Here is a 15,000-nt window from a genome sequence, read left to right as displayed (position 1 = left end):
CCTGCCCCTCTAAATGTCTGTGCACACCACTGATAAAACCCCACGAAGAAGAAGAAGAAGAAGGAGGCACACCGTTCCTTCCTACACATCGACATGGTTGATGTCTGCTGCTAAATGATGTCACATCTGCACATGAGACTACGGGCATACAGTATATGTTACAGCACAAGTGAGGAAAAACGTGGCGAGGAGCTCCCGGGTTTCGGGGCCGTGGGCTGGACCCACGGGGTCGGTGCCTTGGTGGATGGGTTAAAAATGGAAGCGGACGGGGGGGGCTGGCGCGGTAATTGCCGATGTCAGCCGATGACACGTATTACCCTGGCGGCCAGGGGGGCCCGGCCTCAAAGGGACCCAACCCGCCCACGGCCTCCTGCGCTGGGAAAAACGGGCTCCCCCCGTTCAGTTTTTTCCTCACTTGTACTGGTTTCCTCACATTATGTGTCACTATTCTAACACTACACCTTATCTGTTACTATAACTCCTGCCATTTCAACTGCCTCATTCCATCGTATGTACATATTATACATAATATTATTGTCACTGTCGGTGACAAAACAGTTTTCAGTTAATGGAACAAAAATATTCAGAAATAGTGACTATCCCATTTTGGGCGGGAACCCCTTTTGGTGTTTTAAACATGTTATAATTTAGCTATTGAAAAATAGCAGATCTACAAGCTCATAGCGCGCCACCGAGTGGCGCGCTACGAGCTTGTAGGTCTGCTATTTTAGAAAACATGTGGTGCAAAGCTTTGAATATATATTCTTTCAGAGCGAATGTTTTTAACTCGAGTCTTTGCTTCTGGGAGGTGGTCCCTGAAACAACACATTTTCAGATGGGGGTCAGCGGTCAATTTCATATATGTTTGGGGGTCCTTGACATGAAATATTGAGAACCACCGAAAAACCAGAAAGACATTTTAAAAATGTCGACATCAGGCCTAAATGGGTTAAGGGCGCCCACATGGCCAAGTGGTCCAGACTCCAGGCATATGCCACATCACGCATCGCGTGTTCGAGTCCCGTTCATGTCGACCTTTGCTGCAGGTCTCTCCCCTTCTCTCTCTCTCTCTCCCCCTTTCCTGTCAGTCTTCACTTGAAACTATCGATAAAAGGGCAGAAAAACTAAAAAGAAATCTTTGTGACAATTGCAGATCTGCATACTCTGAGCTATTTGCACTACTTTAGCTTGACACTCTTGTACAACGAAGTAGGGCATCGAGTGATAAAAACAAAACTTAAAAAGTAGAAATATGGAGCAACCATGAATATTTGACATACGTGACCCGTTTTCCTTGGTTTCCCCCCCCCCCCTCCTTTAGATTCTTCTTCCCTTTCTTGAAAACTGAAAATGATAGGAACGCCGAGCTTGTATGGAGAATGGTTTCACTCGCTTTTCTCCCACCTGTGAACCTGTGACGTGACGATAAACAAGTCAATGTTTTTCCAAGTTGAAACTTTCCGGTTGTCTCCACCCGGTTTTAGCAACAAAAGCCGGGAGATTGTCCTCAGCCTCTAGACGAGCAAAGCATTTAGAGTCTTTATCGAACGAGACGTCTAATGAATGAGTCTGATCGAGTTCCAAGGCCAACAAACTTTTTCATGGATTTTCATCTTGGTTGATACTTACCGACGTAAATACAGTACCACAGCTAAAAAGGATTTATCTCAGTTGTCTTTTTTTGTTTTTTTTTTGTTGTTGTTGTCTGCAACTCCGTAACAAAATGAGGCTTGATAACTTTTGGAGGCGAGATGCAATCCGATAGTTACACGAAGACGAACGCAAAAGTCATTCCGGCTGTCATCAACTCTTTGCGTTCTCCCTCTCCGTCTCTCTGCTAACAGAATGTTGCCCGCGGTCCTCATCAATTGTTGATGATGTGACACTTAACTGATCGCTGTGAGTCCCCTCGCAGCTGCCTGTCCTCATAACAAATGTACTAAATGAAGCCAGCTGAAAACAACACATGGCTGTGAGCACTCGCATGTACTCCATCATAGTGTCACTCCCTGCATCCTCGCATTTCATCTCATCTGCACCGAAGACTATGTAACCGTTAAATTAGGCTCCGTTGTGCGATGGAGATATAGCACGCCCGCGAGCTCACGGCCTTGCGGATGGGTTGTTTTTCGACGCGGGACACCGCCGTATGACAATGTATAAATCGACACACAAAGGCAGTCTGGGGTAATTTTGCGTATTGAGTCATACTTGATAGGGCACAATATTGATTGGAAATCTAATACTAGATTGCGATCAAGGGGCTTTTGAATTATTTCAGGACCTTGGTATTTGCACTCATGATGATCGATCTTTTCAAGTCGTCCTTAATGCAGAGATAAGAGAATAATAGCGTTTCTTTCCCCGAAATGGAGGGTATTGGTATTGTGACACTGCTATGGGGAATTAATTAATTAAAACCTCTGCATTATCGCTCATGTCTTTACAAATTACACACAATGGATTCGCGGAGGCTTGTTGAATTTGTATATTTACGGTAAGTGCTGAAAAGACTCCTGAGACATATAAGTGACTAAAGTTTTATGAGTGAAGTTTTGAACGAGGATTATTAAGACATTTTCTGTTGTGTCCCATATAGTGATTCTGATTATCCCTCCTAAAGTTTAATAACCTGCAGTTTGGTGGGAGTTATCGTTAAGAATTAATTTGATGAGCCATTATCTGCCAAAGGTTAGGGGTGGTTCATTTTTAATTGTACCATCAAAGCTGGTATGAGTAATGAGAGGTGAACTCAACTCGCCGCCGTTTCGCCGCATATGACACGGCTCATTAGTCCCGGCCGGTGTTTACTTACTTAAAGAATATAATATTTTAACCATTTTCAGTCTGGCGCATCCCTATTGTGGGCATGTCATTATAGGTGAACATTTACACACAAAAAAAAAGCTAGCTTGTAAAATGGTAAATGGTGCATTTATATAGCGCCTTTATCCAAGGCGCTTTACATAGATTGTGCATTACATTCACCCATTCACACACACATTCATACACCGATTGCGGCGGAAGCCATGCAAGGTACCAACCAGCACATCGGGAGCAATTTGGGGTTCAGTGTCTTGCCCAAGGACACTTCGACATGTAGACAGGAGGAGCCGGGATTCGAACCGCCGACCCATGGATCATTGGACGACCTGCTCTACCTCCTGAGCCACAGTCGCCCTTGTAGAACGGTTATTTTTCAGGAACAGGAAGGCACAGTCAAATATACAAAGTCCAGTATCATAACTTTAAGATAGTTGGCACTATAGAAGGAAGAAATGCTTTTTGTGCAGTTTGAAAACATATAAAAGTATCATTTGCATTATTAAAGTGACACAAATAGCAGCAGGAATGAGATCACGGTTCCATGTGCGTGGTCACAGTGGCATGGTTAGAGGAACACACTTAGAGTAATAATTATTACAATAAAATATTGGGTATTAGGAGGTATTGAATAGCATATAGGGCATAGGAGAAAAAAGCCCTGGCTTAACAGAAAACATCCAAAAATAAACCTCAAACACTAACTAGAACACAGTAGTGAGTGGTACAGCAGTTGTAGTTCCTCGCCAACAATAGACTGCACTCCCAACATAGGTCGGACCAGAGACCGTTCTATGTAAACAGTTAGCGCGGTCTGTGCCAGTGCGGGACTTCTCACACAGGGCAGACAGAAGCAGGCCAGCGGCCTGTTATTGATGGTTAGAAATAGGACAGCCCCCCCTACCACAAAACTACCACAGCGTCAGACGAACAGGTTTTAGCGGCCCAGTTTCAGTATTTCGAAAGGGGGAGGTGGGGTGGTTGGGGGGAGAAAACTCCAGGCTTCTCCGGGGCATTCCGATGGCGGCGAAACAAGTTACTTCCCCTTCCCCCCCCCCCTCTCCGATGCATGCAAGGCAGTGTCTCTGATGTCACCTAATTATAAATAACCTTCTTTTAAGAGTGCCTGTGGTATGTTAATGATATGGTAATTCCCCCATAAATCTGTGCTTTACGAGGAGAGGGCCTCCTTTGTGGATAGCACCATCGCTGATTGAACTGCCAGTGTTAGGCTGTGTGTGTGTGTGTGTGTGTGTGTGTGTGTGTGTGTGTGTGTGTGTGTGTGTGTGTGTGTGTGTGTGTGTGTACGCAGTGCGCGTGTGTGTGTGTGTGTACGCAGCGTTTCCATTGCAAATACGAGACACGCTCGTGAATGTCTGTCCTCTCTCCTCTTCGTCTCTCCCTCGTGTGATTCCCTCTCCGCTCCGTGTATCTCTTGATACACGTAGATGCATATTACATTCATATCCCTATATAATCATTTTGGAATGATTTATTCCAGCAGCCTAATCTGCATGTTCCCAATTCGTCATTCAAGCAAGGCCTTTTTAAAAACGTGCCATAATTTGCTGTAAAATGCTCCTATCAATCTTTCTTTTTTTTGTATCCCCACACGTTAGTTTTACTTTCCATTGGTGAATATCTCAAGACGGAAAATGAAGCTGTGGTGGCGATCGTGTGTCCTTGTGTTATTGTGTGCACATGTGCGTGTGTGTGTTTGTTATAGAGGGTATGCGCGTGACATCATCAAACCAGGAAGTTATGCAGGAACGCCTACTGAGTGGCAAAAAACTACTTCCTGGCCTCGACAGCCCATACATCCACACAGAAAAGTCCTATCTGATTGCATTAAATAACATTAAACAATGTTAAACTCACTTTGCATGTTGCTTTGCCACTCGATGTGCCATTCACTTTAAGCATGCGCATACCCTCTATAGTGGTGCCAGCCATGCAACCAGTGATCATCATACGTGGCTCAACCTCTCCCGGGCACTGATTAAGCTGCTTCAACGACTCGCCGCGTCTCAGCCCAGCGGCCCCGTATAGCAGCGGGGCTGATTACAGCCGGCTCCGGTATTCTTCTGCCAACACGCATGCGTCAACGCGTGACGGTTCATTCAGGACGTGGTCTGCGCCATTTTGAAATGGGGCTAAACGGTTAGTTGAAACCAGTGGGGGGAAGTCGGCAAAAGTTTTCGTCGTTAGTTTCTAAAAATGTCTTCTACATCCTGACAGTTTTCTGAAAAAGCTATGTTTCTATGTCAGTGGTTCTTCAGTTTTTCAAAAATAGCAGACCTACAAGCTCGTAGCGCGCCACTCGGTGGCGCGCTATGAGCTTGTAGATCTGCTATTTTTCAATAGCTAAAGCATAACATAATGCTAACACCAAAAGGGGTTCCCGCCCAAAATGGGTTAAACCGTTTTATCATCGACTTTTCAGTTTTTAAATGTCAGCCGAGTACTTTGAAGGGCTTGAGCCAAGCACGGTAGCTCGGTATAAATAAAAGTTGGCGACATAATGTCCATACACACTCCTCGGAGATACCCTGCGCCATGCCCCGAAATACCCGTATGTGTGTCTGCTCCTCTCTCCGGTTCCTTCTGTGTCTGGGGAACAAGGAAAAAGTCCATTTGGGCTTCCCATTTTTATTTGCTGCTAAGATGCCGTTTTTGCAGTTCCCGACACTACAATACTTAGACCATAGTGTGGCTGTAGGCAGGCCAACTTAGCCCATTGGGCCGGTCATGGGGCCGAGGCCCAGGGGCCCCTTCAGGGAAACTGAACTGCACGGTACTGGTTTTGAGGCCCTGAAAAGGGCTCCTGGGGAACTTCATTGGCTGTTGATTGTGTTAGATTTAGGTCAAAAAGATGATTGAAAAATGGAAAAACTCAAAAATGTCACGCTAAAAAAACTATGAAACTATGAAACTATGAAAAAACATAAAATGTGACAACATGTATGTTCCTTAATGCAATTCCAATAGTCTTTAGTCCTAAACAACAATGTTGGATTTGCCCGCACCGTATGCGTGTCTCAAAGAATTGGCTCCAACCTTCTGCATGTACGTTAAGCCTTGATTTGTTGCTTCGTCGTACGGCGGTGATGCACGAGCCCTCAAAGCTGTGGGCTAGTAGTATAGAACGGCTATATTTCGGCAGCATAAATGAAGTGTTTGCATTTCCCTCTTGTCTCCTGAAAGGCCATCGAAAGCGGGAGTCAGTCAAAGTGCCTGGCAGAGCCCAGTGTCTGCTGACAGGGCTTAGGCAGTAAAGAATACTCTCACTGCAGCTCTGAGCTTTACCCTGGCCTGTTCAGATGAAATATTTAAAGGACTAGGACAGGGCGCTGGATGTTGTGGTTCTATTACCTGCACCTGGATGACGGGGAGGACAACAAATCATTGATGCCACGGCCAAAATTGGGGAAAATGTTTTTTTTTTATCTGCCTTTCTGACACTGAAAGTGACTCGCCATTCAAACACACATGATGAATCTATTCATGAAACTGTGGATATGTTTCTTTATAACTTTGCGAAAAAAAGCTTCCTTGGACAAAATACACCATATTTTGTTCAGGCGTATGGGAAGCCCCATTATGTTTCCCGCAACAATGTCGGAACCAGTGCTGATATTTGGGTAATTTGTCAAGTATAAGCATCCGGAAACTTGCAGAGAATACGTGTGTTTCTCGTTAAATATACTGCTTGTGAGGTTGTTCAGAGACACACATGTACTGGAGAGGTTTACACGCACGTGCACGCAGAGAGGTTTATGTGCATGTGCACGTGGGCGATGTATGTGTGACGTGTCTACTCTGCGACAATGACGTGTCAAGCAGCTGGGCGATTTGGCGGTTGATTAACCGTTTCCGTCCGTAGGACGTCGCCACACGTCCTAGGGGTCCTAATCGACGCGTACATACGACGTCCTCAGACGTCCTAGCGCATCCTCAATGATACCGGGCGAGAGATTAATATTCTGATTTTTTTCCTTTTCTTTTGTCAGTTCGCCTTTCGGCTACCGTATGCTACGCTCTGAGCTTACCGTTGACTCCAGGGCGCTCTCCGTGGTTTTGAACGGATCGATATACTAGCGCTTCATTTCTGCTCCTCATCAGTCTCTCCCGCAAAATATGAACGCTTTTTGGATCATATAACGTATAAATTAAAACGATGGCAATATAAGCTAGCAATGTAAACTTTTTTGAGCGGATTGTTTCCGGTTCATGGGTTTCCGAGTAAAAGCGGCCATGTCTTTCCGGCACCCCAGAGCTCCTATTTTAAAGGACTTCCGGCACTGATTGTGTTAAAGCTCACCTTACGCATTGTTCTTCCTCTTGCTGTCAGAGCCACTGATGGACGGTTGCACAGCTAGTATGTGTACCACTAAGCACCAGTAGGGGTTCTGTTTTCCCCTGGGTGAATTTATATACACCATGTACAGATCTCCCTGTTCTTAAGTGGTTGTCCTCTAATGTGCTGAGCAGGGAGTAATATATATAACGTAGAATGAACACCAAGATCAAACGTTATGTGTCATAGACACTTATATTTAAATGTTATAAATACAATGTTTTCCAATCTATTCAGGAGTTATCTGACTGACTGACTGACTTTGGATTGGATAACAAATATTAATGATTTGAATTGATAGAATAAAACGCAGAGTCAAAGACAATCCAGCTGTTTCCGAGCATCATGGGAGTTAAGGGGGGGGGGACGGGGGGGGACGACGACCACGGAATGGGAAAATGGATGAGTTAATTATGGCGTTAACAGGGGAAAAGTGAGATGCTCGGGTGCCTTGGCGTCAACACGCTGTGACAGCGCCGGGGACATGCAGTCACATCCAGACACCGACGCAGAGAGAGAGAGAAGACGGAGTGGCTCTGAAAAGCGACAGCGTCTCATAGCTCTCCTCCTCCTCAGCTTTACACTCCTTCCCCTGTCAACACATTTAGATCAGGGTCCCCCCCTCCCCTCCCCCCGGCAGCAAATATTTGAGGAATTATGAGAGAGTTGTTCTGCAGGGCGTCTATAACACTGAGCTCTTCGCGTGTTGAGAGAGATGATTATGGGAGCGTATACCAGTGTGGAACGTTGTACAGCTTCATTGATTGTCCGACACCCCCCCCACACACACACACACACACACACACACACACACACAGACACACACACACACACACACACACACACACACACGTGTACATATTACATTTACATTTCCAGATTATCCTCGGCGACGTACAAATGATACATTGTGTGCCCTTGTCAGCGCCCCACTAAAGAATGATGGTGTTCTCATACAGGTGCTCCTGAATAATGGAGACACATCATGCTGCTGTTGTTGTACCTTGTTGATGCTTACATACAGGCCGCATATCTGTATTCTATATATGCACTGGCTGGATCCCATCCCCCCCAATCTGGTCATTTATATTTATCCACCTTTTTCCTGCAACCCATAAGTCTTTGCGTTTGTGTGTGCACAAAGTTGCTCTTTCTCTTGCTGTGTTGCCAGTTTTGCAAGAGAAACAAGTGGTCAGGTCTATGAAAACAAGCACAAATGAAAATAGATGATCTACACGCTCACAGCGTTCTCTGTTATTTAGAATGAATCGAAATATTTTTTATTTTTTGTTGTTTTTTAAACATTTTAATAAAAAAAAACATATTTTCAGATGGATGTCTGTGGACAATTACATGTTAATCTGGGGTTCCTTGACGTGAAGAAATGTGGGAACGACTGGTTTAACCAGCAACTACCAATCATTTATTTGCAAGTGACTTTACAGAAAAAAAACAAGTCAAAGGTTGCTTATAATAAGCAGACATGGCAACACTGCCTGAAGGAAGCAAAGCACACACCCCAGTGCCTTGGCAGGGAAAAAGGTGGATACTGGAGATTTTATGCCTGCTTCTGGTCAGGCTTAATTAAATGACTTTCCTTTTGGAAAATGTAGACTACAAATTTGGAGAGGATGTGTGACATGTCTCTCCGTCCCTCCTCCTCCTCCTCTCCTCTCTCCTTCTCTCTTCCAGACAAAGAAGGTCTCTGTTCCACAGCGGCCCAGCTAAAACCTGACCCAACACACTAGCAACTAGAAAAACACAATGACATATAGATGGAAGTGCCAAGAGAGCAAAGAATCCACTCTTCTTTTTTTCCCATTAATATTTTTATTAGAAGTTAGGCATCTCAATAAAGTCATTTCATAATCACATCATACCTCATTCTTATCCAGTACACATAGAATGACCCCTTTCTGGTAACAATTCACATTGATTTGTCTTGCCCACTCCCTTACATTTTTTTTAAACCTTCAGATAGTAAAAGAAATATATATTTTCTCCCCTTCATATCCCAATTTGGTAATAAGCCAATTCCCATGCAGTCCCCCTGCTTCTCTGAGTGGTCTATCCCTGCTAATCCCCACAGTAGGTCATTGGGAGGGTGAAGATGGTCACGAGTCTCCTCCGATACCCGAGCCGTCAAGCCACCAGCTTCTTTTCACCCGACAGTTCAGAGCTTCACTAGGGGGGCGTAACGCATGTGGAGGAACACGCTATCCCCCCCAGTTCTTCTCCCCCCCTGAACAGGCGCCCTGACCGTTTGCACGGATCACCAATGCAGCGACAGAATTCAACTCTCCATCCCCAATCGGCTGCCCACCCACGAACACGGCCAATAAGGGCCTTTCTCGGCCCCACCCCTCTCACCCCCACTGTTTATATTGTGTTTAGTTTCCAAGTTGGCCGCAGCACCAGGAGGGGGTGGGGCGGAGGTGAGCTGCATTCAAGACACTTGCCTTGTGTCTGACACCTGACTTGTGTCATCCATCAAACACAGCTTTGATGGATGTGTTCTGCCCCCCACCCCCCCATCAAACAAAATGTTTGGTCAAACCATATGGGCTTCCATTGGAAATGCATTGGAGCGGCCATTAAACACAGACACAAGACAGGTGTCTTGAATGTGTGAACGCAGCCCAGTAGTATAAGGGCATATGTCAACCCCACCCGCTCACCTCCGCCCCACCCCTCCTGGTGCTGTGGCCATCTTGGAAACTAAACACAACGGAGAGGGGTGGGGCCGAGAAAGGCCCTGCTCGTTGGAGCGCCCGGCCAATGGAGTCGATGCTCCATGGTGGGGGGCAGGGAGTTCATCCTGCACCACCCGGACGTCCCAGTAGTGGAATCTGTCCTGGTCGTATAGTGGAGTTTTGCAACTATCAGCCGCGGCTTCTCATCATCTGCTTGTAGCCATAGGCCTCGATGTGAACGATCAACAAGGAAGTCTTTTTGGTCATTCATGACTTATTTTAGGAGCTTGGAGAACATGAGCCTGGCCTCTCTGCTATCCCTACTATACGAAAATGTGATTTTCGCATGCTCGTACTCCATACAGTTATAATTTTTCCAGCTCCGTTTTGAGGCTAGCCACGATAGCTTCCAATGGAACCACTATGTCCGTCCATGTTGACAAGCCATCCTCCACATCTTTGACTGTATAGTCTTCATCGTATCCATGTCGGAGCGAATGGCTGCTGTGTTGTTTTTAACCTCCTGTAGCTCATTTTGTAGTTCATTCCTAAGTGACCTGAATTCCTCAGCAAACGCATTCTTTAGTTCCGTCTTGAGGATAGAGGAGATGTCCGCTCTCAGTTCGGATATAATGTCGGGCCTTCAACGCAGTGGCGTCCACCATCGGCTCCACCCCCGGGCTGGGGGAACGTTCTCCGGTGTCATTAGTACTCTGCGTTGCGGAGCCCTGTAGCCCAGAACTCGTGTATCTGTATTTGCGGAGATTCCCCGCCATAATGTAACATGCTTTCAAACAGTTTCAAACGTGTTTAGAAGACTGTTTTGACGCCGATAGTGAAAATAATATTTTTGAAGAAGTTTGGCAAGAGCTCTCACAAACACGTCTTACTCCAATGCTGGCTCAACAGCGCCCACGAATCCACTCTTAAGACAAAGTGCCGTAAATGGCTTTCCTGTGCTTCTGAGGGCATTTTCTTCTTCCCTCCCCAAACAAAGGAGGGAGCTCAGGCAGCCTATAACTGCTGCATCCAGGAGAGAGAGAGAGAGCGAGAGCGAGAGAGCTGTCAGTCATAAATCCTCCAGTGGTTTTGTGGAGGCAGGTGAGGGCTGCCTAGGTCAGCACATCTCCCTGACAGATGAAATGAAATGAAATGAAATGAAATCTATATTTACCCAGGGTATCTGGGCTAAGCTCAAGAACTTGTTTCCAGCCAGGCCCTGCTCATAGAACACATTTCATCGTAGTGGTTGATGCCTTGTTCAAGGGCATTTCAGCGGTGGTAATTTTAACGTGTCGGACGGCTGGTTCGAACTGGGAACCTTCCGGTATCTAGACCGCGCCGCTATCCGTTCGGCCACCGCTGCCACCAAATCTTTTCTCCCTGCTGCTCGCAGAGAGACTCTGCCATCAAAAGGCTTATTGATCGCGGCGATCAAAATGAATGTACAATATGATGGTAAGGTATCATCGCTGCCACAAATCGCTCCCCCCCCCCCCGCGCGCGCCCCACAAACACGCAGAAACAGGAGTGCAACACGCACAAACAGAGAGAAAGCCGTCTGTCGTTTGACATCCAAATCAGCAGTCGGTTTCCTTTTTTTACCTTCCTTCATTTTACCGACACCAAGATGTAGTGAACTTCATTGTTTATGTTATTATTATTGTTAGGCATGCATAATTAATCTGTCATCATATCGGTATTGGCACCTTGGGTTATAGACAATATTTTATAATATTTATGTTTGAAGGTGAAGCTGAAAAAGCCTTTTGTGATGAAGGTTTGCAAGATGCAAGCGTTCTCTGGGGAAGCTCTCCATAGGGTCAAGTTGGAACAATGTTAAGAAAAGTACTACATGTACATTGTTTATACTCATATGTACTACCTAACAAATTAGGTAAACAATGCACTGTTTAGTAGAAGTCTGCATCTGCACCCAGATGAAGGACTAACCTAAACCCAGCTGGAAACATGTACTGCAATGCCATATTGGTATCTGTCGATCGAACCATGCAAATAATCGATAATCGGCTATGGGCCTACTTTTCTATATTGTGCATCCCTTATAATTACAATACATGTTATATTTAGACTTGGACAATAATAAATTCCTTATTGCTTTCATTGATGTCCACTGGCCTACGCACCTGTGCATGTACGCCTGATTGCTAGGTGTGCGATAGTTATATGTTGGTTTTAAAATGTGTCCACATTTGTGCCTATAACAAAGACAAAACATATACTGTAATCTCTACTATGCAGAGGACTTGTGGGACAGAGGACATGTGGTGTATGCATTATCCAACCTTGTTTTTTTCCCCCCCGGATTTGTCTTTTCCGAATGTATCTATCAATAACAAAATACCTCATAATACTTATTTCGAGGATTGTGATCATTTATTTCCAGATGGCTGTTAACCCATTTTGGGCGGGAACCCCTTTTGGTGTTTCAAGCATTATGTTATACTTTAGCTATTGAAAAATAGCAGATCTACAAGCTCATAGCGCGCCACCGAGTGGCGCGCTATGAACTTGTAGGTCTGCTATTTTTAAAATGTGCCTCAAATCTTTCAGAAAATTGTCATGATTTAGAAAACATTTTTTTTTAATTTCGACGTCAGGCCTGAATGGGTTTAACTACATATCTTCATTTGTGTATCAACCAAAGCAAAAGTGTATGTTTAGTTTACCTCTGAGAGACTAAAAATGGACCCACACTGCCTGGGGATTTAGCTGTGTTGCAAACGGATGTCGAGACAATGTGGAAAATGGAAATGAGCAGAAAGACAGAGAGCAGAGGGAAGGGTGGGTAAAGTGAGAGAATGGATCGCGGTGGCGTTACCTTTTCTTTGTCTCGCATGGATCCCTTTCCAAGAATTGACATCTTTGTTAGAGTGTCCTCCTGTAGCCTCTTTAACGAGTTCCCGCGTGGCCCCAGAAGTTTGCCGACAAAGTTAAACTGCAACGCAGAAACAAGTTGAGGATCAATGACAATCTGACCGTTTAGGGATGAGGACCGTATCCTTACAGTATCAATCTGTCCATACATCACACTTCAACCAGTACAGTGTGCTTTTCATTGAAAGCAAAAAAAAAAGAACAAGCCTTTCTCCGTCTGTAGTTTGTCATGGCAGCTCTCAAAGGGCACCTACAGATGGCTGCAATTCGAAACTGGCCCCCGTAAAATCTGAATCCCCCCCCCCCCCCCCCTTTTCCCTCACTGTATATGTTTCTTTTCCCTTTTTACCTCCATTATGATGAATTCCTGTTCTGTAATTTGTCTATATAGAAGTGTCTATTTGTACGTCTCTAAATGTTTTGATGAATTGAACATGGTGGACCCTCTTGTAAACAAGTGTAATGCTTAATTGGGTCGTCCACTCACAGTTAACAGCCTTTGTATTGAGTTTGTGCTTGAAATGTACTGTAATTCTGCAAACTGTTAATAAATATTTCAATCAATCAATCAATCAATCGTAGGAAACACTTTTCAAAACATTTTCCCATTGAAGCCTTTGCCACAACCTTCATTATTAATTACTATATTTCTGACTCTTTTCCATGTATACTTCCTTGCTGGCTTGCTCTGATGCGACCTTACCTACATTTATAATATAAAAAGAAAACTCTCTCACAAACACACACACACATACACTCGCATCACGTTGTGAGCTTGTAGATCCGCTATTTCTGCTATTCAATACGTTTTTGAAAATGTTGGAAAACGCGACCCAAAAATAGCCACACTAGGTTGAAAAATGATTCGAGTCAAACTTATCTTGAGCTGGTACAGTATATCTCTCTCTCTATATATATATATATATATATATATATATGGCTCGGCGAGGTCTTGTCCAATTCTCCAGCTAAGTTTGGTACCGCGCCTCGCGAGGTTAAAACTGTGTAGACAGAGGTGGGTTTTTTTTGGGGGGTATGGGGGGGTGGAGCGTACACCCTATCAATGTCATGCAATACCAACACAGGCCAGGCACAGTTACCCCTGTCCCCGTAACATGCTCAGGGAGCACCGCAGTCTCCCTTTAACAGTGACTTATAAAGCTGTCTGCCTCCACTATCTAGGTCATCAATTAACAAGCGGGAGGTAAGACCAAAAGAGGGGGAAAAAAATAGGAAGGAGGCAGGGGGCGGAGCATCACATTTCTGTTCCAACACCTCACCTACTTCTCTGTTCTCGGCTGTCCTTTGTTCAGAAAGCCAGTGCTCATTAGGAGCCTTTAGTGAAGTGTGTTCCGTGTTCTGTGAACTCTCCAGCACCGTTACATTGTGTTCTCGCCACTTCTGAGGGTTACATGATTCTAACCAAGAAAAGGGGGGGGGGGACCAGACCTTGTGCCTGACTTATAGTAGTCACGTGCAGGTGTCGAGCCATATAGCAGATCTATGTGGTACAATCTCAAGACTTTATAGAAACCGTGTTATTGAGACAAGAGGCGTCGTGGATCTACAGTATATACTGCATAGCCTGAAAACTGTCTAACATTCTTGGCTTTAATGTTGATTAACATTTGACCTATAGGCACCACCACTAGAGTGTTTGTGTTCATGTTATTCATAGGCGGTTCCATTCATGGCAATAACACTCAAGTCCACTATATTCAAAATTTACTTGAATAAATGGTGTGGCACGATCAGGTATTTTTGTTGAAAAATCTATAGTGTGTTTCATTTTGGGGGGAAAAAAATCATACAAAAAAAATAGAATACGCACATGGCTTAGTAGAGGTGCTGGGTTCGAAAGTGACAAAGAAGAAAGAACCCACGCGCTCATCTGCTCCAACATGTTGCTTTATTTGACGACGTTTCGAGCCAAGGCTCTTCATCTGGTCAGACTACGTTTTGGGGGTCCTTGACATGAGAACTAGACCGTTTGACGACTAGGTTTTGGGCGAATAAGGGATGCTAGGGTTCAAGTGGTTAAAGGACCACTTCACCACTTTTCAACCTATCTTCATATAATAGGTCTTCACTAATAATTATGATAAAATGGCGCCATTTTTTCCTACTCAGTCTGTGTCTCATAGGAGGGCTGTGGGCAGTTCATAAACCCGTCCACCAGTGACATCATCAATGGGGAATCCAAGCTAATAGAAACTGCAGGCTTTCTAG

General features: G+C 44.8%; 1 protein-coding gene across 2 annotated transcripts in view; it reads right to left on the bottom strand.

Moving 5' to 3' along the window:
- Positions 1-15,000, bottom strand: part of khdrbs3 (KH domain containing, RNA binding, signal transduction associated 3) — a 90,221-nt gene that overhangs the window by 63,869 nt on the left and 11,352 nt on the right. For both annotated transcript variants that reach the window (XM_079521788.1, XM_079521787.1), the window contains exon 3: positions 12,716-12,832. In XM_079521788.1, coding sequence (XP_079377914.1) covers positions 12,716-12,832 — 117 coding nt within the window. The remainder of the gene's footprint in view (positions 1-12,715; positions 12,833-15,000) is intronic.

Source organism: Electrona antarctica (assembly GCF_951216825.1).
Source record: "Electrona antarctica genome assembly, chromosome: 15".
In the NCBI taxonomy this organism is placed as follows: Eukaryota; Metazoa; Chordata; class Actinopteri; order Myctophiformes; family Myctophidae; genus Electrona; species Electrona antarctica.
The sequence above is the reverse complement of the archived record's forward strand: the minus strand, read 5'-3'. Positions and strand labels throughout refer to the sequence as shown.